General features: G+C 49.4%; 1 protein-coding gene across 1 annotated transcript; it reads right to left on the reverse strand.

The window, feature by feature from the left end:
* Nucleotides 1-16,516: 16,516 nt before the first annotated feature.
* ASCL2 (achaete-scute family bHLH transcription factor 2) lies at nucleotides 16,517-18,330 on the reverse strand. The gene has a single exon (XM_083864162.1). It carries the CDS (start codon nucleotides 18,047-18,049, stop codon nucleotides 17,531-17,533), a length of 519 nt encoding a protein of 172 aa, XP_083720288.1. The 5' UTR covers nucleotides 18,050-18,330; the 3' UTR covers nucleotides 16,517-17,530.
* Nucleotides 18,331-25,771: the final 7,441 nt, after the last annotated feature.

Genomic DNA, 25,771 nt, shown 5'->3' on the forward strand with positions numbered 1-25,771 from the left:
TCAGAGATCTGCAATGAATGAGCAGAGAGCTGCTCAGCAGCCCTGTGCCCAGGGAACCTGGGGGCTCCTGCCTGGCCTCCTCCTCTGGAGATCCCAGATAATAATACATGCAGTATCCATTCCATCCTCAGCAGTGCCCCAGTTGAAGGGATGTTGTGCAAAAGCCAGGGCATAGGGACAGTTGTATTCTCCTTCTTGATCTCAGAAGAAACAAAAAGCATCCTACTCTGCAAGGGACCCACATCACCCCTTTCTCACCTGCAGGGTTCTCCTTGGTGCCCTGTCCTGTGTAGGGGCCAGTGGCCATGGGGCACTGCAGAGAACCATGCTCACTGTGATGCCTTCACATCCACTCTCACTTTCTGCTCCTGTCTTGGCCCTGTTTGGAAAAAGAAAAGATCTCTTGACTCCCAGACTTTGCAAAGATTTCAGGACCTAGAAGATCATGCCTCTTTGATTCTTTTTCTTTCTTTTTTTCCTTTATTTTTTACCACCTTCTTCCTGTCTATGGCTCCTGCATTACAGAACAGTGAAAAATAGCCTGAAGGGAGAAAACATTGCACTGTGGAGACCTTTGTTACTGATTGCAACAAAAACAGGTAATGTGGCAACCCAGTGTCCTTTCTAGTCCTGGTTCCCAGCCACTCTATGAGTTATGCAGGTCTCCCCCCACTCTGAATCCTCACTGGTGGCCACATGGCAGAAGTGGTCCAGTGTGGTCCTCAGGACACACCTCTGATCCCTGCTGCTTAAAACAGCACAGTTCAGCTTCACCTCAAGGAGAAAAGGACAGTTTTGCTGGGATGAAAATCTAGCTTGAGGTCCTGCTGTTTTTACAGGTAAGCTTTCAGGGCCTGGCCTCTGCCCACCTGGATGCTTGCTCTCTGGACAGTAGTGACTCCAGGCTGCTAATTCAGACCTGTAGGCATTACTGCAACATAAACTGCAAATAGTCATAATAATAATTAATAAGCATGCTGAAACAAAAACGTTCTCTGTTTAATTAACATCAGTCTTCAGCAGCTTTATCTTGGGGTGAGTGGCTACTTTGTTGGCACTCTGCCTTCACACCATGCCTTACCCTCTGTGGCTGGGGGAGGCAAGTATTCACTGTGCAAATGGGGAAGTTTTTTTGCTCAAGCTCCTACCAAATGACTCTGAGCCAGCATCTTGCAGACTGCCTCTCACCTGAAAGTAAGGCTACAGCCAAAGAAATAGCAGCCAGAGAAGTCCAGTAGCTATTTTTACCTTGCTGTGGATAGTCTGAGTACATCCAGGGACAAGAAAACAAAAAGTGGAAAGGTTTTGAGTGGTCAGGCTCATAAGATAATTCATGGCTTGAAGTAAGGAGCTGGTAGCACCCTGGGACAAGGGATGATGTGGCCTGAAGGAGCACAGCACTACAGGTTCAGGAGCAGGGTGTTGCCTGCAGGCTGCAGAGTCTCCTCAGCATAAACCAGGCACTGGCTGCTGACATCCAAAAAAACCTCAGGTACAGCTGGGGAGCCACAAACAGTAGGTGCTGAATACCCACCTGTGTCCCCTAGGTGACAGCCAGGTTTCAGATGGGTGCTGAGCAGTGCTTGGGTGAAGTCTCTGCAGCAGGAGCTCTGTGACTCAGCCCCCTCATGCACGTGTGTTCCCAGCCAGGGACATGGCACTGGCCACACTGAGGCAGCTGCAAGCTGGCAGTGAGCTCCAGCCTTGCTCATGGCTCCCTCCCACCCCACTTATCATGGGGGCTGAAGGCTCAGCCCTTGACCCCTCACAGGCAGATGAGGAGGAAAGGCATCCCCACAGACTGTGTCCCTGGTGGGAGCAGGGTGGGTGTTCACCTGTCCCATACTCCGTTCTCTGCTGCTTTGAAGAAGCACATCTGTAATCTTTATGAGGCCTTGGAGATAGGAGCATTCCATGTACATGCTAAACCTCACTGGCCATCTGCTGCCCTCTCTCTCTGCATTAGCCCAGATCCCTCCCCAAGGAACCCAATCTAAGCTGCAGCCATTGCTGTCTCAGTGAAGATTTACAGGGGGAGCCTGCCAACAGTGAGCCAGGTAAATTCAAGGTCCTGGGCTCCTTGCCTAAGGCCATTGGGAAGGAGTAAAGAAGGGGAGAACAGTGGAGGGATGCCTGTGCTGGGGAGCCTGGGCAGCATCAGTCACCAAAAGGATGGCAAGACAAATAGATGAGCAAGGCTGGCACTTGGATGTCTCTTGGTTGGCTTCAGTCTGCTGCCATCCAAATGCTTTGTGCCTCCAAGAAATGTCCTGCTCTGCTGCAGGGATTCTGGGGAAGTGTGGACCAGAGAGGCCATCAGAGCTGGTGCCAGGATCCAAGTGAGTGTGTAACTTCAGGACTCTTGTTGCTGCCAGTTCTGAAATGGATGTTAAACATACGTCATAGAGGGCAAAACAGGGAGGACAGAGGAAAACTGAGGGTTCTTGACATCTGAACTGACTGGCCTAACTGGGCTCTCTGTCGAAGCTGGACACTGGTGGCTGCAGTCTTGCTCCAGCAGAACTCAGCCTGGGCAGCACAAATGGTTTGGGCTTGCCAAAACGGGGCCAGGACAGGGGTGCTCTGGCAGCGTGGTGTGGGCAGGCTGCACTGTGGGCCAGCCATGCCCTCTCCCTCCGTTGAGATGCAGGAGATAGGGCTGCTGCCACCCATGTACACCAGGGATGAAGAGCTACATGCAGGCTCTTGCAGGATCAGGCTTCCTGATGGGGATCTGCTATCCTCCTGGCTTTTTATTGAGCACTCCTTGTAATCACCCCTGTAAAACTCAGGGTGGGGAGCTGTTACTGATTAATGTCCATTGTCTCCAGGGAAAGTGGAGCTGGGGATCTGCTGGCAAAATCAGCCTCAAAGGAGGGGCAGCACAGCACGGTATAGCAGAGGTACACACCCCCATACATGTGTGCACCCAGACACGTCCTCTACCTGCCTAGTGTGAGGTGCCATCCCCAACCCGCCCCTGCCACCATGTCCTTTGGTCTCTGTGGGTTCTCAGTGTTCTTTGGAGCCGCCTGCAATGCCAGAATGATAGCAGAGGTGCGAAAGTCCTTTCTGGTGATTAATACATCATGTGTACAAAGACAGTCTGTGGTAAACGGAGGCTGGAGCCGGGATTAATTGCATACCTTGAAGTGGAGAGATTTATGTAAGGAAACAGACTTGGCGGGCTGCCCTGCTCTGGGCTGTGTTTACCTGCCTGTGCCTCCCCACACCTGTTGTGCTGCAGCAGCAAAACATTATTTAATAACATTTGAAGGGAGATCTGAATAGTCATGTGTCCTCCCTGCCTTGCCCCACCTCCCCGGGTGCTGTGTGAAGCTCGGCCTTGCTTTGTCAGGCTCCTGGGCAGTTAGTCTGTCCAGTCCCCACCAGAGTTCTCCAGCCCTGTGGCATCCTTCAAACACTCACAACCTGGGATGAGGAGGGGTGGGATGGCTGCAGAAGAAGATTAAACAGGCTAATGCTGAAGGCCAGCCCCTGGACTGATGGCAACCCAAGTAGTTCCCCACCAAATCCATGAGCAAACCAAGGCTTCTTCCTCCTGAGCTTGAAAACACTGGCTGGACACACAAACATTTGCATGCTTTCAGGACTGCATGTGTATTTGTGGGTGTATAAATGTATGAATAACAGAGTTCAAAACGTTCATAATGACCATTCAAATGAGAGACAAATAATGAGTAAAACCCGTTCAGAAATGCTTGAGTGAGGCTGTTTCTTTAAAGGGATTTGGCTATTAATTGAAGTTCGTTTGTTAATTTGCATCCTTATCTGCAAGGGATAAGACTAAAAAGGGCCCCATGGGCCTCTAAATGGGAGCACATGAAACTTTATTTCTTACCAACAAAGCCTCTTGGTGATTATAAGCAAATGAGGGAGCACTAAGGACTTTTGGAGGAGTGAAAGCAGAAATGTATCCCACCCGTTGAATGATCTCACTCACCTGAGCTTCCCTCCTGGAATTACAAGCCCTCAATTGATCTCTAGTTGTCTCTACTTAAGGTGCTGGCTGTTTCACCTCCTCCCCTGCTGTCACAAGAGGTTGTGTGACCCATGGGATGACCACCCAGAGCTGACAGCATTGCCTGCCTGGAGAAATGCCAACCCCAGCAATGAGCCACCACCAAGAGCAAACCCTCACACCAGAGCTGTAAACTTTGCCCTCGAACACCTCCAAATCAAAACCATCCAGCATCAACCCACACCATGGCAGTGTGTTAAGTGCAGGTGTAGTTCAGAGGGTGTCATTGGCTTTTCCTCCTTGGCCTGCTGCAATGTGCCAAACCGCAGCATGAGGTGCACCCTGCTGCTTTGGGGAGAGCCACACTGGTGTTTGCAAGGGTGTCAGACTGCTCCAACCAAGCAATCCCAAATATAAGCACTTGGCACAAGCAGCAATGGGAACATCTTCCCTTTCCACTCTCCTCCAGTGGCAGCGATGAATAATCCGAATCGCAGATGAAGCCATGAAAAGGCATTATAAGAAACCAAGTAATCATTGCCATCGCTCCCTGCAAGCAAGGACTCTGTTCCGTCCTGTGTGGGTACAGCACTAGCAAAGCCGCGGTTTGCCACACAGATAGGAAACAAAACAGAGGGAGGTCAAGTGAAACTCTGTCCTCTGTGCCTAACTACCCCATGCTTTTACACTTTCTCTTCTCCCACAAGGCAGGTGAACCAACTCCTTTTGCCACCACCGTTGTCACTAACCCTGACTGTCCCAATCCTGATTCCCCTTTGCATTATTGAAGGAAAACACTGGGGTTTGGGTTTCTTTTTACCCCTGCGAACAAAGTTCAAAGGAGCGGTTGAGAACTCTCCATTTCAATATGAAAAGAGCAGGGGAGCTGTTTTCCAGGGCCCAGCCCCCGGTACAAACTCATCCCGCCTCATTTCACCCGATAATCTCAGTGGGGGGCTCTGGAGGGGGATGGCCAGGGACAGGGGGACAAGGTTCTCCAAGGTTAATCGCAAACTGCTGCCGCATTCATCGGAGCCGTGCCTGATTGATGGGCACCATTAATCACTGCCCAGAGAGGCTGGAGGTAAGGCAGGAGCGGGGGGAGCAGGGGTGGGGGTGGCGGAGCTGTGGGGACAGGGAAACGGTGCCAGGACAGGAGCTGGTGACACCAGACCAGCACGGGTTGGGAGGCAGAATGGCCACATCTGTTCACCTACAGAAAATGCACATGGTAGGGCTTCTTTCAAGGAACAGAAGTGTATCTGCCCCCTCACTTGCCGTGTCATATATACGTGCCCTCCTGCAAAGCAAAGGGCAGAGAGGAGAGGATCTCTCCAGCCTTTTAGAAGTGCCCCTGGCTTTCAGTGGGAATTAGGGATTGGGGATTCTGGCAAGGAGGAGGGCTCAGGGCAAGGTAGGAGTGGGCTTGTCTTGCAGCCATAAGGCAATTAATAGATTTTCCATCTTCTTTATGGACTGAAATGTCTGCGAGTTTTTTACAAAAACAATGAAGGCAGTAAAAGCCACCCAAGAGAGGTCAGATGAGGAGCTTGTGTGGGCGAGTGACTCCATTTGGAGACAAGATACTGGCATATGCATTTTCTATAGTTCCTGACAATTTAATATACTCTTTCTTTCAAACTGACCCAAGCTGTTGCTCACATTTCTAAGCAGGCTGAGGGTCTGTCTGTAGTAATGAGGTATGCACCAGTGATACCTACCTGGCTGCAAATGACAGCTGGGACTGGCAGCAGGGCTTGACACACTGCAATGGGACCTGTTACATTACAGGAGCTTCTTGTGCTTTGCACAAGAACCTGGTTTGGGCAGCTGTGCCAGGAGGCTTGGGATCATTTACTTGTCCCACTGGAATTGCTTCTGACATGGAACAACTCATATTAATAAATAATGTGACATTTCTCAGTTGTCTTCTTCACCCCACCTTCTGCTGCCTCTTGCTTTGGAAACAAGAGTCAGTGCCTTGAGAACATGTGCACACACTAGTCCTTCTCCTAAACCTCTTGTCCAAAACAACAAGAAGGAAAATGTGGTTTCTAATATGAATATCTTGCAAATATACTTTTTTAATTGTCTCCCTTTAAACAGCTGGTGTGACATTTTCAGTTTCGCTCTTGCAATGTCAAAGCTGGTGTAACATTTAAAACTCCTATGACAGCTACGACACGAGAAATATGCTGCCCAGATTTTGTTGGATGCATTTAGTGTCATTTCAAAATGTTTCAAGATGAAGGGTCGATGCCCAGTGCATTAGGCTGTAGGCTTTTTCAGTCTGTCCCAGGCTGATCAGGTGTGGTGACCACCAGCAGGGAACTAATTTCTTTATTCTTGTTTCTAGTACTGCCTCAGAGGGTACAGATGTGCTGCAAAGGCCACTAGAAGCTACTGCAACCTGGATTTCAGTGAACTTTGGGGTGAATAGATGTTATTTCAGAGATGACTTCTGGGATGGGGAAAGTGCTTCAGCCTCCATGAGCACCCAGGTATATAGGGCAAGAGGCAACTGCTCTACCCATGACCACCTAAAGCTAGCTACCAGTGACGCATCTCCTCACCACAGACTCACCTATGGATGCTGGGAGGGCCAGGCATCACCCAGGGGCGGCTGATCCCATGTCAAGCAGTCATCCCAGGGCAAACAGAATGAATTGCTCTCAGAAAATGCCTCTGTCTTCGTGGGCTGCTGAAGTAGATTAGTAGTCAAATGACTAACTTAAAGTAGACACCGCACTCCTAGCCGGCCGAAGGGAGGTGTTTGGGCTGGATTTTTATCCTTTCCCATTATACCCAAGAGCGCCCCTTTCACCAGAGGCTGTTGACTTTCAAATAGAGTTTCTGCAACATCCACTGACAAATATGAAGAAATCATCAGAAAATGTGGTTTTCTTTGATTGTACATTATTCTTTCCATAACTAAGGCTGTCAGGCTTGTGGACGGGGTCATTTTTTTTGAAGTATGGCCACCTCTGATCCTCCAGCAGGGCTCTATAAATCTGGGATTATGCTGAATTAGTTTACTCTCTGACAGCTATCTCCTCCCAGCAGCACATCCTCCTTTCTCTGCTTCTGGCCATGACTGCATTTAGTTCTTTCACAAAGAGCATGTCTCAGCATAAGAGTTTCCCCTCAGAGAGTTAATCATCAATAGCTGCATTACTTTAAATGTTTATTTTAATCTGAATTACATTCCCTGTGTTGACCAGCATTATAAGAGATGCAAATCCCAGTTTAAGTAGGAGGAGGAAGAATCTGGGCACTTCTAGCAGGGTCCACAGCTCTTGGAGACCTCTGGAAAAAATCAGCTTCATCAGGAACCTGAGCTAAGGTAGCCTGGGTGAATACATATCCTTTGTCATCTCCACCCAACTTTTACTTCGGGATCTTGCTACTGCCTAATGAAACTTGCCTGTTGATCTGCATAAACAGGGATGAGGGTGTGCCAGGCATCTCGGAGCGGGCGGCTTCTTTGTGTGAAAGGAGGCATGGTCCTTGGGTCTGGAAACATCTCTAAGTTGTTTTGCCATCCTTGGTGCATGTTCCAACAGCAACATTATTGTAAAACATCTTTGTGTTTACTTTGTGTACAGAAAAGATAAAATCAGCATTTATATGCAAACATGAACCAACAAGGAATTTCAAAATCCTGCCATTTCACTCTTCTGAGAAGAAGAGCCAGAGTTATTGTGTAACCAGAAACATCTGAAAGCTGGGGATTTTCTGGGTCTAAATTCAATTTAGATTATAAGGGACTAATTTAGGATCTGACTGTATCACCTTGGGCAGCCAAAATAGGATCTGAAATACATGGAGACTAGGGCTTTGGCGTGGAGAGTTCTCCATTTTGGACAACCTGGGGCACTGTGTGGATTTGAGCTTTCCCTTCTCAAATAAAGCTGGTGGAATAACACAAGCCAGATGCTCAGCCAGGGTGAGCCACCTGAGCCCACTCTGTTATCCTTGTTTTCCCTGGGGAATAGGGGATGTTCATGTGTCCATCCTAGACCTGCCCTTCCAGTGTGCACAGCTGGAGCACAGGTACATCTGCTTGTATGTCAAGGCCTGAAAGCATCAGGCATGCAGAATAAAGGCTTCTACTGGGATTTCAGAGCTGGAGCACTGTATTGAGCCACAGTTCATTTATCATGGCTCAAGAACACGTGCCAGGCTGGAGGTACTGGAAAATATGGCAGAGAGCAGAGGTGAAGCCCCTGATGGACCAGAGACCTGGTAGGTGACAGCTCTGCCAAAGTGAGCAGGCACTAATAAAGATGGATAAACCAGCAGGAGCTGAAGGCAAACACGCAGGGGAATGAAAAACCAGGAGAGAAGTGAGCAGCCCCAAGGCACAACAGGATGGGCTCTGAGTAGGCTCATGCTGCACAGAGCCCAGTAAATGTCTTTTTCCTCCCCTATGAACATCCCCAGTGCAGGCTGTGGCTGGACATTTGCTCTTTAAAGGCCCGTGTGTCCACAAGTAAGTGCCCTTGGCTACCCCAACTCAAGCTTGGCTTTGCCCCTCCTATGGGGCTGGCTGACATGGGCATTTAAATGAGATGGAAATAGGGATGCAGTCTCTTTTGGGGTGCAATCTGCACCTCCACCTCACTGTGGGATGCTGGGCAGGCTGATCATCCCTGGTGCACAAGCCACTTCCTAATAATTCTCTCATGCTCATTCCCCTGGCGCTAGTGGGGCTGCAAAATGAAGCACCTGCCCCAGGGTCAGCACTTTCCGTCCCAGCTCCTACTCACCCCTCGCCTCAGGGTTTATTTACCAGGAGGTGCAGGGATAAATGAGGATAAGAAGGTAGGAAAGGTCATCTGGGTGGTGGCCACAAAGGGGGACATTGTGCCTCCAGGGAGGGGGTGGAAACGCCCGAGGAGTCTGAGACGCGGGGGCACTTTGATGCAGACTGGATGAAAGAGGGAAGGGATGGGAAGGGAAGAGAGGAGGGGGAGCAAAACAGGGGGAGGGGACGACAGCAAAACCCAAAAGGCAACAAAACCTCTCCCAGCTGGGACACAAGTCAGGATGGTCCCTTTATTTAGATGGATAGAGCCAAGCACAATGTGGGCCAGCCAGGGGCCACCCTGCCCCTGTCCCCCACCAGCCCTTTCAACCCTTTCCTCCCCGCTCCTCCCCTCCCTCCTCAGCCTCTCACTTTCTTCCATATTTTCCATTTTCTTTTTTTCCTTTGCTCCCTGTGCTCCACCTCCCACTTCCAGGTTTCTCCCATGGTGAAAGCACTGAGAAAGAAAGTGGGTTGATGTCTGGTGCAAAGTTAATTTTAAGTAGAGATGGGGAGGGGCAGACCAAAGGCACTGGAGAAAAATGGACCTGGGGAGGACCCTGTGAGGAGAACCCCTTCCTATAATAAGCCATGACCTCTATGTCTCAGCAGAGTCCTCTGGTCCCCAAGCTGTGGGCTGCAAATCCAACAGCAGGGCTGAATCCTGGGCAGAGAGCACTCAGGGCTGTTAGTGCCACACAGATCCTGCCTTCTGAGATGTTTTAGGAGCATATTTTGAACACCAAGGCTACCCCCACGGCTGGAGGAGTTTGGGGACAAGCTGCCACACACACCTGTACCTCTGCTTTTTCCAACCTGCTGCTTTTCAGCTGACCACCTGACTTTTTTCTCATGCTGACTTGCTATCACTTTGTTAAGGAAGAAGCAGAGCCCAGAATTTTTCTGGCAGCTCAAATGTCATCACTGCACTTTGATATATCTATAATCCAGAGGTACCTTAAAATGAAATTTGAAACTAAGTTGACCCAGAGTGAAGTCTTTTCTTCAGCAAATGGTCTGCTGTACATTTTGACCATGAAATAATTTGTCAATCTCAATAAAATGTTCAACATTTTGGAATGAAAAATCGTTGCGCTCAGCAACTCCCAGAATGGACCATTTTCTAATAAAAATGCTTCACTTCTGAAATTCTTCTTATTCACTGCATCTGCTTTTTTACAAAGAATGGACCTAAATCCTGCCCCCCCCAAACACAGCAGAAGAAAACATCATGCAGGTAGGCTGTGTGACCTCCTGCCCCAGTGTGAGTCCCCAGAAGCTCTCTTCCTCTGCTCCCTCTCCAGCTTTCTGCTCCTTCCATGATTTCTGCAATGAGCACACTAAATGCAGCCTTGTGTCCTGCACCCCAGATTCCACCAGGGAACACGACACTGCCCTTGCTTTCTCCAGCAGGTTTCACTGCACAGAGTAGGTTGGTTATGATTTCTGCTGGGCCTGAAGGAGAGCCCAGAGGTCCCTTTAGCAAATTGTGTGTTTCTCTTTAACAGCAAGACTTGCCTGCCGGCAAGCATTAGCACTCTTCAGCATCATAAACAGTCAAATTCAGCTTACACCACGTCTGAACTTGGCTTAGGCACTAGTTTTTCTGCCAGTACATCACTGTTTTCAACTCCAGTCAGCACTGTTTTGAAGTTATTACTGTCTGGTGGCTGGGGTTTTTTGGTGGTGTATGCATCCTAAATGAGCTTTGTGGTCTCCCCACTTCAAAAGCTTCTCTGCTCTCACCTCCCTTTACTGGCTGTCCTCTAGCAAGACCAAAGACCAAAGGGTATAAACTATCTCAGCAGCATTCTGGGTCCATGCAGGGTGCAGGGATGCAGCCTGTGGGACACTCCTTGTGGCTGCTGGAGGGAGGGTTTGGGGAATCAGGCAAGGAGATGGTGCAGAGCTGTGCTGGTTCACCCAGACCCGGTCCCTATCCTTGCCTCCATTCAAATCAGGCCCAAATGCAGCATGGGCTGCAAACTTCAAGCTGCTTGAAACACATCTCACCCTCTGCATTGCTCAGTTTCCTCTGGTGTCTCCTGGGCGAGTAGAAGAAGACACAGGAGCACCCTGGGCACAGAATCACGCGCAGGTGTTTCACTGAGGGGACCAGTTGACACCAACTGGGTTTCCTTTGGCAAAAACAAGCCCTTGCTGAAGGCAGGCTGGTGCCTGGGAGTCAGCAGCCTGTGCAGAGGGCTTTGCAGGTACTCTGCTGGTAAGGGGATGATAGTTTTTACTAAGACTTCTAAGCTAGGCTTTTATTTACCCAGTGGGTTTCACCTGCTTTTTCTGTGGACGGTTCTGCCTGACTGTGGCTCCTTTGTGGAGCCTTCAAGGAATTGTATGTGGGAAACAGAGTGAAAGAGAAAATGTGTTGTAGTATGCAACACTTCCTACTAGTATTTAACATCCTGACAAAATTCATCTTTTCTACAAAAAAAAAAAAAAAAATCTTGAAGTGTTTCATTCAAGGGGAAGATATTTGCTGTGTTATAAAAGTGTCAACATTTCACTTACAAATTGGTCATTCTTTTGGCAGTGACTTTAACAGAAAATTCCCCTTGGGGCTATCATGCCTCTTTGTTGGTTTCTCTTCCCTTAAAAAAAAGGCAAAACCAAACAACTTAAAAAGCAAGCACAATTTACTGGATCTGGTGACTGGATAACTGTTGTACTGCAGGCTGTAAGAGCTGGGGCTGAGGCCAGGAGATGAAAGGAGAGAACTGAGGCTTCTCCAGCAGCAAAGTGGATGCTCACAGGTCAAAGCCTTAAGCACTGCCCTGGTCCCTGCAGCCTTACCACAAGTTTCTTCTTTTCTGATGTTTATGCTTCTGCTGTTATGAACATCTACCCATAAACAAAAGCATTTATGGAAGGAGAGGGAAGGATGTCACAGACCAATACTTGAAATCATTCCTCTGTGCTTCTTACTCTGATTTAATACACTATGCTCTCCACTGCTGACCACTTTCTTACACTTGCTCCTCCTTTCCACTTCTGTGTTTCTCTACATGACTGTTTATTTCTCCTCTCTTGTACAACAATGCTGATGGCTTTGGCAGATAACAAATGTCTGTCTAGTCTTGGGTTTTTCCTGCTCACCATATGTGGATGCTGGTGTTGGAGCTACCATCTGCCTGGGGTTTCTCTGAGGAGCTCTCTCCTGCCTCACCTGTAGCACAGCCATGATAGGACTTATGAGGGTCATTTCATTTATTCTTTTGTCACGTTGTTGTGCCCAGGGACAAAAGAGAGGTGACAGCAGGAGTAAGGGGGCAGGCAGTGACCTGCAGAAAACAAGAATTTAGTCATCCTGATCTGAACAGTGATCTCTGCCTGATCGTAAGCTCCCAAGAACAGGAGGGACTCACAATTTAATTTACAGCAGAAATCTCAGTCCCTGATGTTTTTGCAACACTTTCCCTAAGCTAAGGATGCTGATGTTCCTCTTCAATTTTCCCTTCTTGAAGATGGTGACAACAGAGGTGGAAACCAGCCCCTTTTACTGAGAAGGGCCTTAACCATGCCTTACCATTATTCTGAGTGGATACTTTTAATGGGAAAATAATGGGTGGAAGAAAGTACTCAAATATAATAAAAAGACTGAGAATCTGTAAGTGTAAAACCCCTCCATGTTCTCAGATTCAGCCACAGGAGTACCCAGTCACTTCTCCAAAGAGCAAGCCTCAGGGACCAGCTTGAGAAGACCTGCAGTGAGTCCCAGGGCTGCTCTGAAAGCACCTGGCAGAGCTCCTCTGTTCCTGTGTGCCAGAGTGTGCACAAAGCTCCAAAGGAGCTGGGCGTTGATGGTGTCCCTGGAATTCTGAGTTATTTGTTATACTGCCCGATAGCCTCCTTAGGGTGTGACATTAACCTGTGATTACACCTGGTGCTGCTTTCATATTGTTTAGTCCCATTATTCCCAGGTATGCCTCTGGCTAATGCTTTGTTGATGGCAGTTTCTGGGAAGCAAATCGAACCCTCCTTGGCCAGTGCCCAAGCTGGGCAAAGCCAGGCCAGCTCTGCCTGCCGTCAGCTGTGCAAGGGGCTGCCTTTCACTCCTAGCTATGCACCCTCCCAGCTGCTGGCCCGCACCCAATCCAGATAAGAAATGACTGAAAATTGTTGCTGTTAGCCGGCTATTCTGTGACCTGCAAGAAAAGAGTGAAATGACCTCGGGACTAGTCTCGGCACACAGCTGTCTGCCCACAAACCGTGGCAGCCCAAAAACCTCGCTAGGCAGACCAAAGGCCAGCAGGACAAGTATTTTCTTGGCGGCTGCTCCTCAAGGATGGGAGGGGAGGCAGCAACAAGCTGATTCGCAGGAGCTTGCCTCGCTGCCTGCTGTCCAGTAACAAGAACTTTATGAGATGTTAATGGAAATGTGAGTTGTTTTACATTGAAACCAATTGTGGGCTATTTTCTGCACCATGGTCCGTGGCAAAGAGGGTATTTACTGGTGATATCTTGTGGTGGTAGGAACAGGAGAGAGCTCTTTTCCCCTGGCCTCTTATCTCCTAATGTTCTCTTTTCTGTGGTGCTGGGCTCTGCTGAGGCCACTCTCCCTGCAAGGAGGACCAGCAATGCCATTCTGCTATGGGTATGCTGCAGGGCATCCTCCCGCCTGTTCCTAGGTCTTCCTGTGTTGTACAAGCCTTCAAGCAGGCTGCACAGGCCATTCCTTCAAAATGATTTTTAGTAGTATGTGAAGAAATTTGGAAGGAGTGTAGCCATGGGACCAAAGCTGAGGTTGCCCAGGAGGGACAACATCATCATTTAAACACTACCAGGCAATAATGCATGGGACTATTTTTACCATGTACTGGGCTTTAAGTGCTTTGGGTAACAAGAAAAGCTTCAGTCCAAGCAACAAAAAAATGCCAAGGAGGGGACCACGGTTGAAAATTGAAGGGTTCTTTCAGCCTGGGGATAGGGGCAGCTAATCTTGACACCATTCTGCAACTTGTTTCTGTTTCATTAGCCATGTGTGTGGCACGTGAAATGCTGCTTGGGAAAATGGGAACCCACCATGGGTAGATGGAGATGTGAGAGGTTTACAGCAGTGTGCTTTGTATCTGCACATTGACAAGTGTGTGCCCCCTGGAGTCCCCAGCCTCTTTTTTTTTTTTTTTTTTTTTTTTTTTTTTTTTTTTCCTTTTTTAAATTCTATCTGACTTCCCTGCAGCCCTGTACCTTAGGGCTGGGTTTGTGTCTTGCTGGGAGCTGGGTTTTCCATTTTAGCCACTGAGTTTCTGAGTTTCTAGTTTACATTTAAAGAGAAATGGTGTTCTCATCAGAGGCATTCCCAATCTCGGCTACAAGTTCCATGTAGCAGTCTAGGCAGGCACCCAGGCTTCCTGGAATCCCTCAGGGCAGCTCTTGGTTGATGGCAGCTAACCCAGACACTGAGGGTCCCATCATCAAGTGTAGCTGGCTCCTCCAAGGAGGGGAAGTACCAGGATGAGACAGATCTGCTGCTACTCTTCCTGCTGACAGGTGACTGACATGGTCAGAGGGCTTTCACCTCCATGTCTTTGAACTGGCATATATTTTGCATAAATGAAGCAGAGTTCTAGGTGTGAGTTTTTAGGGTCTGAAGTCTTTTCAGTGGGGTCCAAGCAGTCCTCAGGTGGTGCAGAAGATGAGTGAGCTGGGCTGGCTGAAGGTACCCACTGCAACTGCCACAGAACCTTCCTTGCATCCTTTCTAATGCTTCCTTTAAAGAATTCAGTACCCTTCTCTCTGGTGTAGCAGAGCTCTCTTCAGCGGGTTGATCTGAGAATCTGCTAATGATTTGTTAAGATGACCATGGCTGGAGAAAGGAGTCCCTCTGTCCACCCTGTGTTTCTAAAACACACAAAAATCCTTTTTCTTGCACCTTCTTCCCCCTCAACTGTTTGGAAGACTCATGACCACTGTGGGGTTTTTGAAAGAAAATTGTTTCTTCCTGAAATCCTTCCTGATTTCCCTCTAGTTTTGACTGAAGCACTGACTGACAGCATTAAGATAATGTGATGCTAACTAAGCTCTTTCCCCCCCCCCTAATATTAGTATTGCTTAAGTGAAAATTGCTTACAGCTAATTTCTCGCCAATAGAGTTACAGTTGATACTGCTTCAAAGTTGCTGCAACGGTATCTTGGGTGATCAGATGAACGTAGTAACAATGCTGGGAGTTACTTGACTGGGAGCCAAATACTGCTTTTGGAAATACTAAAATGATCAGTTCACCTAAGGAAGGAAAACAAACACCCTGCCAAGCAGTAGTAACATGCTTTAAACAAATGTATTCTGCAATAATGGGACATTTGTGCAGACCAATGCAGCAGCCCCAATTTCTAAACTGCTTGGAAGAAATGACAAGATGTTGGTTTAGGCTGAGAATAAATATGTGGGAGTCTCTATGAGTTTATGTTTGGCTGATTTTTTGGAGGTAATCTGTGAGGATGAAGCCCGTAAACTTTCCCTGGGGAAAGGTACCATGTTACTCCCCCATTTCACCAGCCCTCCCTGCTGCTGCCAAGCACAGCCCAGGTGAGCTCACAGCTCTTGCTCCTACCTGGGATACTGTTCAAGAGCCATAAAGGGTATAAAACCTTGGCAAGACATTTATTAAGCACTTGAATTCCCTGTGCCTTTCAAAGGGACTGTTTATTAGAGCAACTTTTATTAAGGAATGAACTTGAAGCACAATAACTGTTGCTCTTGATTGCAGGCTCCTAAATGCTGTATGCTCTCAGAGCCCTCATTTTCCCATGGTTTGTTTTGGAGGGGTTTTTTTTCTTCTTCGAATGGAATCATGTATGTGGAATACTCTTACAGATCTCGATTACAGAGCATCCACTGCAATTACTGAATCTGGAATTGCTGAATGGCACTCCTGAAAAATTCTACCTTCCCAGTACTAAGGCAGCAGAGATTATACACAGGGTTCCTGTAAAGTAGGTCAATTTTAATAACCATTTCTGCTTTGTGTTCATTCAGCATATTCTACAGGCCAGCTCATTTTGCTCCATTCAACTCCTAACATTCACTAGAGCTCTTTAAGGGAATTAACAGTCTCTGCCATAGTTTTTCATGTCATCAGCCCTGTGTTTTGTTTCACAGCATTCTTACCTTAAAGACACAGTTTTTACCTCTGGTTCACCTCCTCTGAAGCAGGTCTTCAGCATGAGCCCAGAAATAATGGAAAGAGCTTACGAGTCTTATATATAAGTTTCCAAGGAGCAATTCACGTTTGCTTATTGCCTTTAGATAAATTCTGTACATGCAGCCCAAGTTAGAGTAGGACAAGGTGGGACACTGTGGGTTCATGTGTTTTTTAAAGGATAACACTGTTCTCAGAGTGCTGCTCCCCTGAATAAGGGCACCCCAACCTACCTCCTGAGAGCTGCTGCCAGGACAAACAAACTTCAGATACCCACTTCCTCTTTACCTTCCCATGACTCTCCCATCATCCCAGGCAGGGGCAACACAGCCTCCTGCAGCTGCACCTTCTGCATGTTCAGGACAGGGGTTACTAGCACCAAGCCTTGTCTCCTGGGCACATCTGCAGTTCCCCACACATCTTCCCTGCAGGACCCGCTCCAAGGGCTGAATTTATAAAACTTGAATGGGAGGAAAAAAAGTAAGCCTGGAGATTATGCTATGGTGCTCCTTATTCCCTTCTACACATGAAACCTGGTCCAGGGAGAGCTGCCTATCTGCTGTATTGCTCATTACTCTCCTCTCCCACCCCTTCAGGCCATAGTTAAGTCACCTTAGGTAATTCTGGCCAACACATATCTTACAGCCCTGAAGCCATTTATAAATAGATTTTTATTTATAAAGTCAATTTACATAAAATATGATACTCTCTTAAAAACTGCATATGTACAACTTAAGAAATCTTAGCAAGTGCATACAAAAATGCCTTCAATAATCTTTTTTTTAAAAACTTCAGTCTTCAGAGAGGTGGACCTTCACACCAGGCAAACTCAGACATCACGTTAAAACACAACATAACTTTACAGTCTTTTACCAAAGTGTTTGGAGAGAATTAAAAAAAAAAAAAAAAAAAAAAACAAAAAAAAAAAAAAAAAACCAAACCCCAAACAAACAACTTTTCATCTATACCGTGTATGCTCCCAAAACATTCCAGCTGGTAGTGTTCAAGAACTAGTAGACAGGTAGTAGACAGGACCTGCTAACAACAGAGCCATCTCATCCCTTTTCTCTAAGGTTTTTTGTACAAAAATAAGTCTTCATACACCAGTGTCCCCACAGGCAGTTCAAGTTACATATAAAATAGAATCTGACATGATAAAAAAAATTCCCTCCCCCTCCAGAAACAAGGAAGCATCAAGTGTTTCTAATTTTTTTTTTCTTTTTTTTTTTTTTTTCTTTTCCACCCCTCCAAAGCAACACCAGACGGCAGCGGCGGGGGCAGTGGGTTCTCTCGAGCATCCCCTCCGTAGGTCGGCAGCTCCCGGGCCAGGAGCGGGACCCCGCAGGCAGCTGCCCCATTGCACTTTCCACAGTCAGAAGACGACGGCTGAACCCGGCGAGGAAGGCAGGCAGCGGGGCCCGGCCGGGGCGGAGGTCAGTGCTTTCCAGGGGACGCCGCCGCCGCCGAGAGCGCGGGGGCTGCGGAGAGAGGTGGGGAGAGCCCCGGTGGGTCCGCGCCCCGCTCCCCCGAGCGCCGGGGGACCCAGCGGTGCCCCCTCCCCGCGGCGGCCCCTCACCTCCCGCCGTGTCAGTAGCTCCCCAGCCAGCTGGTGAAGTCCAGCAGCTCCCGCTCCTCGGGGCTCAGCGCCGCCTCGTAGCCGCTCTCCTCGGAGGAGCAGGGCGAGCCGGGCGCAGAGGAGGCGAAGGAGGGCGAAGCGGAGGAGTAGCCGCCGCCGCCGCCGACCTCCCCGACCGCCCCCCGCCCGCGGCCCTCGGGGAAAGCGGCGGCGGCGTCGTGCTCGTCCAGGAGGCGCTGCAGGGCGCGGATGTACTCGACGGCGGAGCGGAGCGTCTCCACCTTGCTCATCTTCTTGCTGGCGGCGCCGTGCGGGACGTGCTGGCGGAGGGCGGCGAAGCCCAGGTTGACGAGGCGCACGCGGTTGCGCTCCCGCTCGTTCCGACGGGCCACGGCGGCGGCGGCGGCCCCGGTGCCGGGCAGGGCGGCGAAGGCCAGGCGGCGCTTGCAGCGCAGCAGCTCGGGGGAGGCGGGCCGCCGGCGGCCGCGGGCTGCGGGGGGAGGCAGCGGCGGCAGAGCCCCGCCGTTCATCGCCGGGCGGCCACGGCGGCGGCGGGCGGGAAAAAAAAAAAATAAAATAAAAACAACCAAAACTTTTAAAATAATTAAAAAAAATTTTTTTTCAAAAGTAAATTTAGAGTGAGACGAAGGAGGCGGGGGTGGGCAGCGCGGGGCAGTGCACCCCCATGCCGGTGCTCTCCCGCCGCCGCTCGGCGCCTCTGCGGCCGGTCCCGCTGCCGGCCGGCCCCTTATCAACGCGCCGCCGCCGCCGCTCGCGGGGCCCCGCCGGCCGCACGCGCCGCGCGCGCCGCGCCACGCGCGCCCGCCGCCGCCGCGCCCCCGCCCCCGCGCCCTCCCCCGCGCGCGCCCCCGCCCCCGCGCGCGCCCGGCGCGTGGCGCCGCCGGCACCCGGCAGCCGCCCCCCCCCCCCCGCCCTCATACACACCCCCCCCCCCCGTTCCCTCACACACCCCACCGGCCGCGTCCTGCCCCCCCTGCTGCAACCCTCCCCTCAAATCCTCAAATCGCCGCCTCTGCCCCGCCAATCCTTAACATTTTATTTTAATTTAGGTCTTATTATTAGGCTGGGGTGGGGCCCCGCTCCCGCCCCGCCTCCCGCGCACCTCACGGCGGGCGCTCGGCAGCGCTCGGCAGTCCCCGCTGTCCCGGGTGAGGCGGAGGCCGCGGGAGGGTCCCGTCCCTTCAGCTGTGCCACCGGCCCGTCCCCTCCCCGCAGCGGGGACCTCGCGGGTGCGCTGTGGGGAAGGCGGGGGCCCGGCTGCTCCCGGGGCTTTCCCTGCGGAGTGCCGGCACCTGGCTGACACAGAGACGGGACACACCGGGCCTCTGCTTTGTTACATCCACCACAAATGTGTAGTAACAAAGAGTTATGGTAATGGTGAGGGTCGTCTTACCAACGCCGTTCTCCACAGACCGGCTTTTTGGGCTTCAGAAGGAGTTCCAAGGATGCATGGAGGCAAGAAGGAAAATGCAAAGCTTTTGTAGCTCGGGGGTTGCAGCCTGGCTTCCCTCTGCCATGCCAAGCAATCCTTGTCTCTCCATCAATCCTTCCAGCTCCGGTGGGAAGAGCAACAGGATAAGGTGCATTCAGGTAGCTGGATGGAACAGGGAGGACAAAGGAGCTTCCTCTTGGAGTCCTGGGAACTTGTGGGAAGAAATAACATGCATGGTATTTTGCTAAATAAACAGGGTGGATGGAGGGGGAGCTACATGAACCTACTGCCCTGGGGCTGTGTCCACTCTCGACTTCAGCACAGCTTCAGGGTGTGCTGTCCTTGGGGCTTTGCTCCTATCTAGCCTTAAAAAAAAAATTAAAAAAAACCAAACAAACACCAAAAAATAAAAACAAACCGACCCCAACAGTGTGAGGCAGTTCAGTTACAGGGCTTCACTTTTGGGGGGCAAACACAATCCCATCTCAGGAAAATGCTCCAAGCCAGTGCCAGCTTGGTGGCAGGGAGGTGCCATCACATTGACAGGTGCCAGCAAGGCTCTGCAGCACGATTTAGATATCAAAGGGTCTGTACTCCCCTGTCTGCCCTGAACCACTTTGCTGCTGATCCTCAGGTGTATCTAAGCCAAAAATGGTAGTTCGAAGAGCTATCCATGATTCCTTGATGTGAGATGGAGGGGGCTTTTTTAGTACCTGAGTGGGGTATTTAGGGAGCAGCAAGGTTCCATTATGTTGAAAGAGAACTATTTTCCCCGGGGATCAGTTGCAATGGCAGTAGTAGTTGAAGGAACCAGCCCGACTGCAGTGTCTGTCACAGGCAGCTGAGCTGAAATTCCTGACTGTAAGGAGCCTGTGAGCACTTTGATTTTCTGGTAGTCGAGCATGCAGGAGCCTTAGCACCCAAATTCAGCAGCTCCTGAGACATTCTTGGCCGTGCTGTAGACCTGGGGATAAAGCAATGAGCAGCCCTACAGCTTCTCTGGTTGGTCTTGACCTGAGAGGAGCAGCTCATGGCATGCAGTGCAGGTGGGACCGTTTTTCCTGGTGGATTCCCAGCAGTGCAGGGGAGCTGCTTGTGCCTTGGTGGGAGTGCACAGACTGCTTGCTCAGCTCAGGCCACGTCAAGCACTTGTCTCCAGCATCTGCAAAAATGCCCTGGCTGGAGCAGGGGGCTTCCCTTGTGCTCACTGTCAGACGTAGTCAGTAGGGGCATTACTGCAGTGGAGTAATACTGATGTTCTTTTATTACCTTGTCTTCAATTTCTGTTGAAAACCTTTCTCACAGGAAAGGGGAAGCGGCTGCCCTTGAAACTTTTCAAGAGAAAGGCTTCTGTATCAAAGTGCCACACTCAAGAGTAATAACTGGATTTTTATCATATAAAAATAGCTACAGGGATTTTTTTTTTTTCATTAATAACACACACGAGTAAACCCAGTCTCAAGGGAGAGCATGCAACCTCTAGCCACAGAGATTCCACACTCATCTCAGGGATGAACTTGACTTGTCCAAATTGGCTTCAGGGCTGCTGATCATGACGTTTGTTTCCAGCCAGATGTGGGCATCGGGTCTGGGCCTGAGCACAACACACAGCAAGTGCTTACACTTTCCTAGCAATGCAGCTGGCTTCCCAACAGTCTGCAGGAAAGTAGGTAGGTAGGTACATCTTGTACTCAGATAAATGCAATCTCCTTTGAAATCTCTTTATAAAGTTAATGACTATGTAAGGATCCAGTAGAACAAGACATCATTAAACACTCTCTGTGTTCACAATCAACTTCCTGATCATAATCTGGGGAGAGAGAGCATCCAGCAATGTGCTACCCATCCCCAGAGAGTGGGGAGAAGAAATTCTCCTCTCCTGGGGCAGGTAAGGCAAAATTGATAACTTCATGGTTAGTGTGGACCTTGCAGCTTCATGCAGCTCCAGCATGCTGCAAGCTGGCCAAAGGATGCTCAGGGAGAAGGGAAAAGAGTGTCTGGAAAGGGCCTCTACACTGTATATTAGTTCTTGAACCTGCCAAAGGTGAGAGCAAAGCACTGCCCCTGACTTGGCACGTGTCAGCAGGAAGGCTACAGATGGGCTGCTGGGTCAGTCCATGCATTACAGCCTGCTGACATGAGCTTTTTAGGGTATTTTGCTAAAACTTCCTGGACTTCAGTGGAAAGCAATGGAGGTCCTGTTGCAATAAAGTTTGAGAGGATGAATGCCAGAAATAAAGGGTGATGGGCAGATGAGCAGCCCTGTTCTTGGTGAGCCTGTTTACCAGGCTGGGCTGTGCTCACACTGGTTTTGCCAGGAGCAGGGCTAGATGGGGCAGGGCTCACATTGTATCTTCAGGGTCTATCACCTGCACAGCTGGCTCCTGGGCAGTTATGGTTTGCAATTAGATAGCATGTGAAAAAGAAAAAATAATTTGAGTAGAGCAGTGTGCTTTAGAGCTATGAATATGGTTCTTTCACTTTCAGTGGAGAAAGAAGTTCATTTGACAGGGAACTCCCTGTTTTCAGCTTATGCTTTTTCCATGTAATGTTTCTCTGGCTTGATTAACTATTTTTAATTACTCTTCTGACATTTTATTTGCTTATCTATAATAATTTCAAATTGCCTGAGAATCACTAGAGGATTTCTGAGACACACTTTGAAAACAATAAAAAGTAAAGATGTGCTTTGGAAATATTATGATTTCTCTCTGGTTTTGTGTCTTCCAAGGCAGCCTCCAGCCAGCCTTTTTTCTTTCACAGTGGAGTTGTATGGTGCATCTGAAGCTTGGCAAAGCCCAGCACCTCCCCATTTTCTCCTCTCTTTCCTCTCTTGAAAAGAGATGGCCCCGGGTTTAAAAGTTGATTTTTAGCTTTGATTGTGTGTATGTGCTATATGAATGCTAAGCAGCCTTTACAATGCATCCTTGTGATGTGCCCGGGAAGGCAGACATAGGCTGTGAGGTCTCCCCGGCCTCCCGTCATCCCTATGGCTGCGGTGGGGTTTGATATGGACATGTTTTATTTACGAGCAGGCTTTAGGGTGAATCCAGCCGTGTTACGGGCCGTAGCTGAGGGGCCGAGTGGGCTGAGCCACTGACACTTGTAAATCTGACACATTTGGAGCTGCTTTATGCTGTGGAGGAGAGGTATTTTCCCCAGTGGTGGTGTGGGCTGGAAAAGGAGGAGGCTTTTGAGAGGCAGCAGGGACCTGGCACAGGTTTATCCTGCCTGGATGATGGGTGTTTTGGCTCCTGGGTGACATCCTTCTTCTTGCTTCCAGCCCATTGTTTCTCAGGAGCATGAGTAGCAGTGCCCCAAAGCCAAGGGGGAAGTTTCTCTTCCCTGCTGCATTGACAGAGTTCAAGCAGCTGAGGCTGGGGGGATGCTGTTCCATCACTGGTGGCTGCACTGGTTGAGTGAGAGCCAGAAAAGTGGATATCAAGAAAGCACCAGAATGAATTCAGCCTCTTCTCCTCCATTTGTGTTTAGTGTCCCAAGTTCAGCCCATGCAGCATTAACACATCAAATCCCCCAGCTCTTTCAGAACATCCCTTCGACAAGAGTGGTTGTCATTTCCCTCCAGCTCAGAAGAGAGTTGGGGGTTTATAGCTTTGCAAAAAAAAAAAAAAAAAATCTAGCTTTGTTCCCTTTTTAAAATCAATCCTTCCCTTCTGGATTAGGTGGCACATCCCTCTGAGACCTGTGCAGTTGGGGATGCTGGGGATGCTGGTGTACATTTTTGTAACAGAAATCCGCAAGCTGCCACAAGGCTAGAAAAAGAGCACCTGTGCTCCCTGGGGTATTTTCAGACTCACTACCATCTTTCCATGCTCCAACTGATAACCAGAGATAAGGTGGGAAGCCACAGGCAGGAGCTGTGGTCACCTGTGGCTTTTGCACTGCTTTTGGGAGTGATAAGTTGTGCTCTTGCAAAGGGGACCAATTGATGAAACCGTCCAGGGTGGGCAGGAGGCTGAGTCTCGCTGGAAAAGCCATGCTGCCATCCAACCCACATGCTGGCTGTGAAGGTGGTTCCTTGGCATGACACCAGCCCTCTTCCCACTGGGATGAGGTTGAAGGGACACCCTGCTTCTCACCAGTGCTTTCTGAGCAGAAGGGTAGGTGCTTGTCTGCTGAGGCAGGTGCATGCCAACAACAGGGCACCCAGAGGAAGTTTAATCCCACAGAAAGTGAAGTGTTGCACAGATTGCCTTGTTGATGGGCACAGGTAGGATGAGCACACAGAGTCCCCTGTTTCTCCCTTCAGCACTGCCCTTCCATGTGTCAAATGTGCCTTCACAGCTCAACATCTTAATATCCCAGCTCTACTGATGCTCCTGCTTTCTTCTGGGTGAAGGAGTGACTTTCCTTTTGCTCTTGTTATTTTTGTGATGTTAGAAATCAACATATGCTGTATCCCAAACAGGAAACTTTCAAGGCATACCTTGTATTGGATAGAGGGTAAGAGAGGAAAGAGGAACAGCAGAAAATCCCTCCACCCCTGAGCCCAGCAGGCAGAGCAGTTAGTGGAGGGAGTGGGCACAAAGGCAGGGCACCGAGCACTGCAGGTGGGGGAAGCATCAGAAGACACGGTCAGACTACTCAGGAATAATAATTTTCAAGCAAAACAGAGGAAGGAGGTGTTTAAACACAGATGTTTGAAGTTACAGACCTGCTTTCAGAGCTCCGTGAGTCAGTGAAGGTACCCGTTTTTGTGGCTGGAGACAAAAGGAGGTACAACATATTTTGTGGGAAGACTAGCGGCCCTTGCAAGGCGTGTAGATGTCGATTCGGGGACCTCTCAGGTGGACCTGAGGTGAGGTGCGAGGCTTCTGCAGGAGCTGAGGAGACTGTTATGGAACTGGGGTGGGAAATGCTCTTCAGAAAGCCCACGTCGACCATCCCGCCCTTCGGGAAAGGGTTCTGCTGGCCTGTGGGGACCTCTAGTGTGAGACTTGGCTTCGCACAGGTCTCTGCGGTGGCAGGTGTTTGCGACTGGGGAAGGAAGTGGGATCTAGGGGGAAACAGCGATGGGCTCCACGGTTTTTTTCTCTGTCCGCTGCTGTGAAACAGGCTCCGGTGTGCTCAGGGCAGGTGACACAGCTTGGTGACTGTCGCTTGTGGCTGGGCTGACGTGGCTTGGTGTTACACAGAGAGCTGTGCTCGTACTTTCTTGCAGCCCATCCAGATTTAACCTGTAACTCCACTGGTGGGCCAGCTCTGTTCTCTTTGTACCAGGGATCCTTCCCCGTGAAAATGCAGGTGACAACACCCCCGTTTGTCCTCTAGTACCAGAAGAAGTGACGGGTGCCCACAGTTCTGAATTCCAACGCAATCCTAACTCTGACAGTGTCTTATAAGGCATTTTCCCCACCTGGTCTGTTCTCAGGGGTCCTGCTGCTGAACATGGGTGGCTTGGCATCAGCTGCCTCACCAGCCTGTTGTCCTCTTCCCACTGCCCTCCTGCCCTGCTATCTATCCATTGGTTTTCCTCAAATGGTCTCCAGCTGGTGGCCAGAGAAGAAAGGTCTTGGTCTGCACATGGGTACCTCAGTGTCTCCTCCTGCACATGAGAGCAGGGACCTGTGAACCACAGAGACACCTGTTTTTCTGGCACTGGCTGCGGCAGCTCTCACTGGAGTCTCAGGAAGCTGCAACCAAGATGATCTGCAGGAAAGCTTGCAAGAAAGCTAGTGATGTAGTCAGAAAATCATGACATGCTTCTCCCCACGCTCATGGCTTTGTGCAACTCCCTTTCTCTTCTCTTTGCTTTGCAAAATGCATCTTCCTTCCTTTTTTCATTCCTCTCCTCCTCCTTCTTTGTCATCTTCCTGTAACTGCAGTTACTGTTGTGGGATGGTTTAACTTTTTTATTCCCTTTGTTTGCCACCTGGGGGGAGTGCAATTATTTTTCATTAGTCTGTTTCACCTGTTCTGCACCAGTCTGGTTCCAAAAGTAAGGATGATTAAAGCACTTAGTAATTCAGGCTCGCTTTGACCAGATTGTTCTTGAGGCTTCTTTGCAATTTTAAGAAATATGCATTCAGGAGACAGCTGGTTTTGAAGAGCAGAAATCACCTGAGTCTTCTGCAGCCACAGGTCCATGGACTCTTCAGTGCTAGGGGAGGGAAAGGAAGAAGTAAAATGTCCATGGACAGTGAGGGTCTCCTGAGCAGGGGCTTATATATCTATGTAGCCATTTTCCTGAATAAAGTACTACCAAATGTGTTTTTCTCCTTTATCTGCAAATGCAAGTTCTAATAGAGGCTCGGCCAGAGGTTATTGCCATGTGGTGGTTTTACATGGGGAGAGAAGACTCTTACACAGATCTGTCTGGTGGAGGCTTAATCACTTCCTTAAACAACAGGTTTGTGGGTTTTTTTAAAAAATGTTTTCCTAGATGTTTTCCCAAAATATTATTTATGCAGATTATTATAAAAAAATGATAACAACAATGTTCATTAAGCAAAACTTTATCCCAGTGAAAGTCAAAATCAGGATATTTTGACACTGACTCTTGACTGAACAGTTTATTTTTTTTTTTTTTTAAGGAGCTTTTGCTCCAAACATCATGAAAGGTTGTTTTTCTGTATGCCTTTCCTTCTTTCCCAGCTGGCTGTGCGAGAGCTGACAGCAGCTAACTGAGAGCCTGTGCAGAAGGTGACTGCCCTGAAGAGGATTTAATAATCAGGCAGGAGGAGGTGCATCGGCACGTGGTGGGGACTCCACTTCCTGAGAGGCCCCGCTGTGGCCATGCCTCCCTTTGGTGGAAACCCAGGCTTTATCAAGAGCCAGA

Source organism: Zosterops lateralis (genome assembly GCF_965231275.1).
Source record: "Zosterops lateralis genome assembly, chromosome: 6".
Lineage (NCBI taxonomy): Eukaryota > Metazoa > Chordata > Aves > Passeriformes > Zosteropidae > Zosterops > Zosterops lateralis.

Bases quoted from the DNA above. Each gene is read 5' to 3' on its own strand.
- ASCL2 (XM_083864162.1), bottom strand. From the start codon at position 18,049: ATGAACGGCGGGGCTCTGCCGCCGCTGCCTCCCCCCGCAGCCCGCGGC.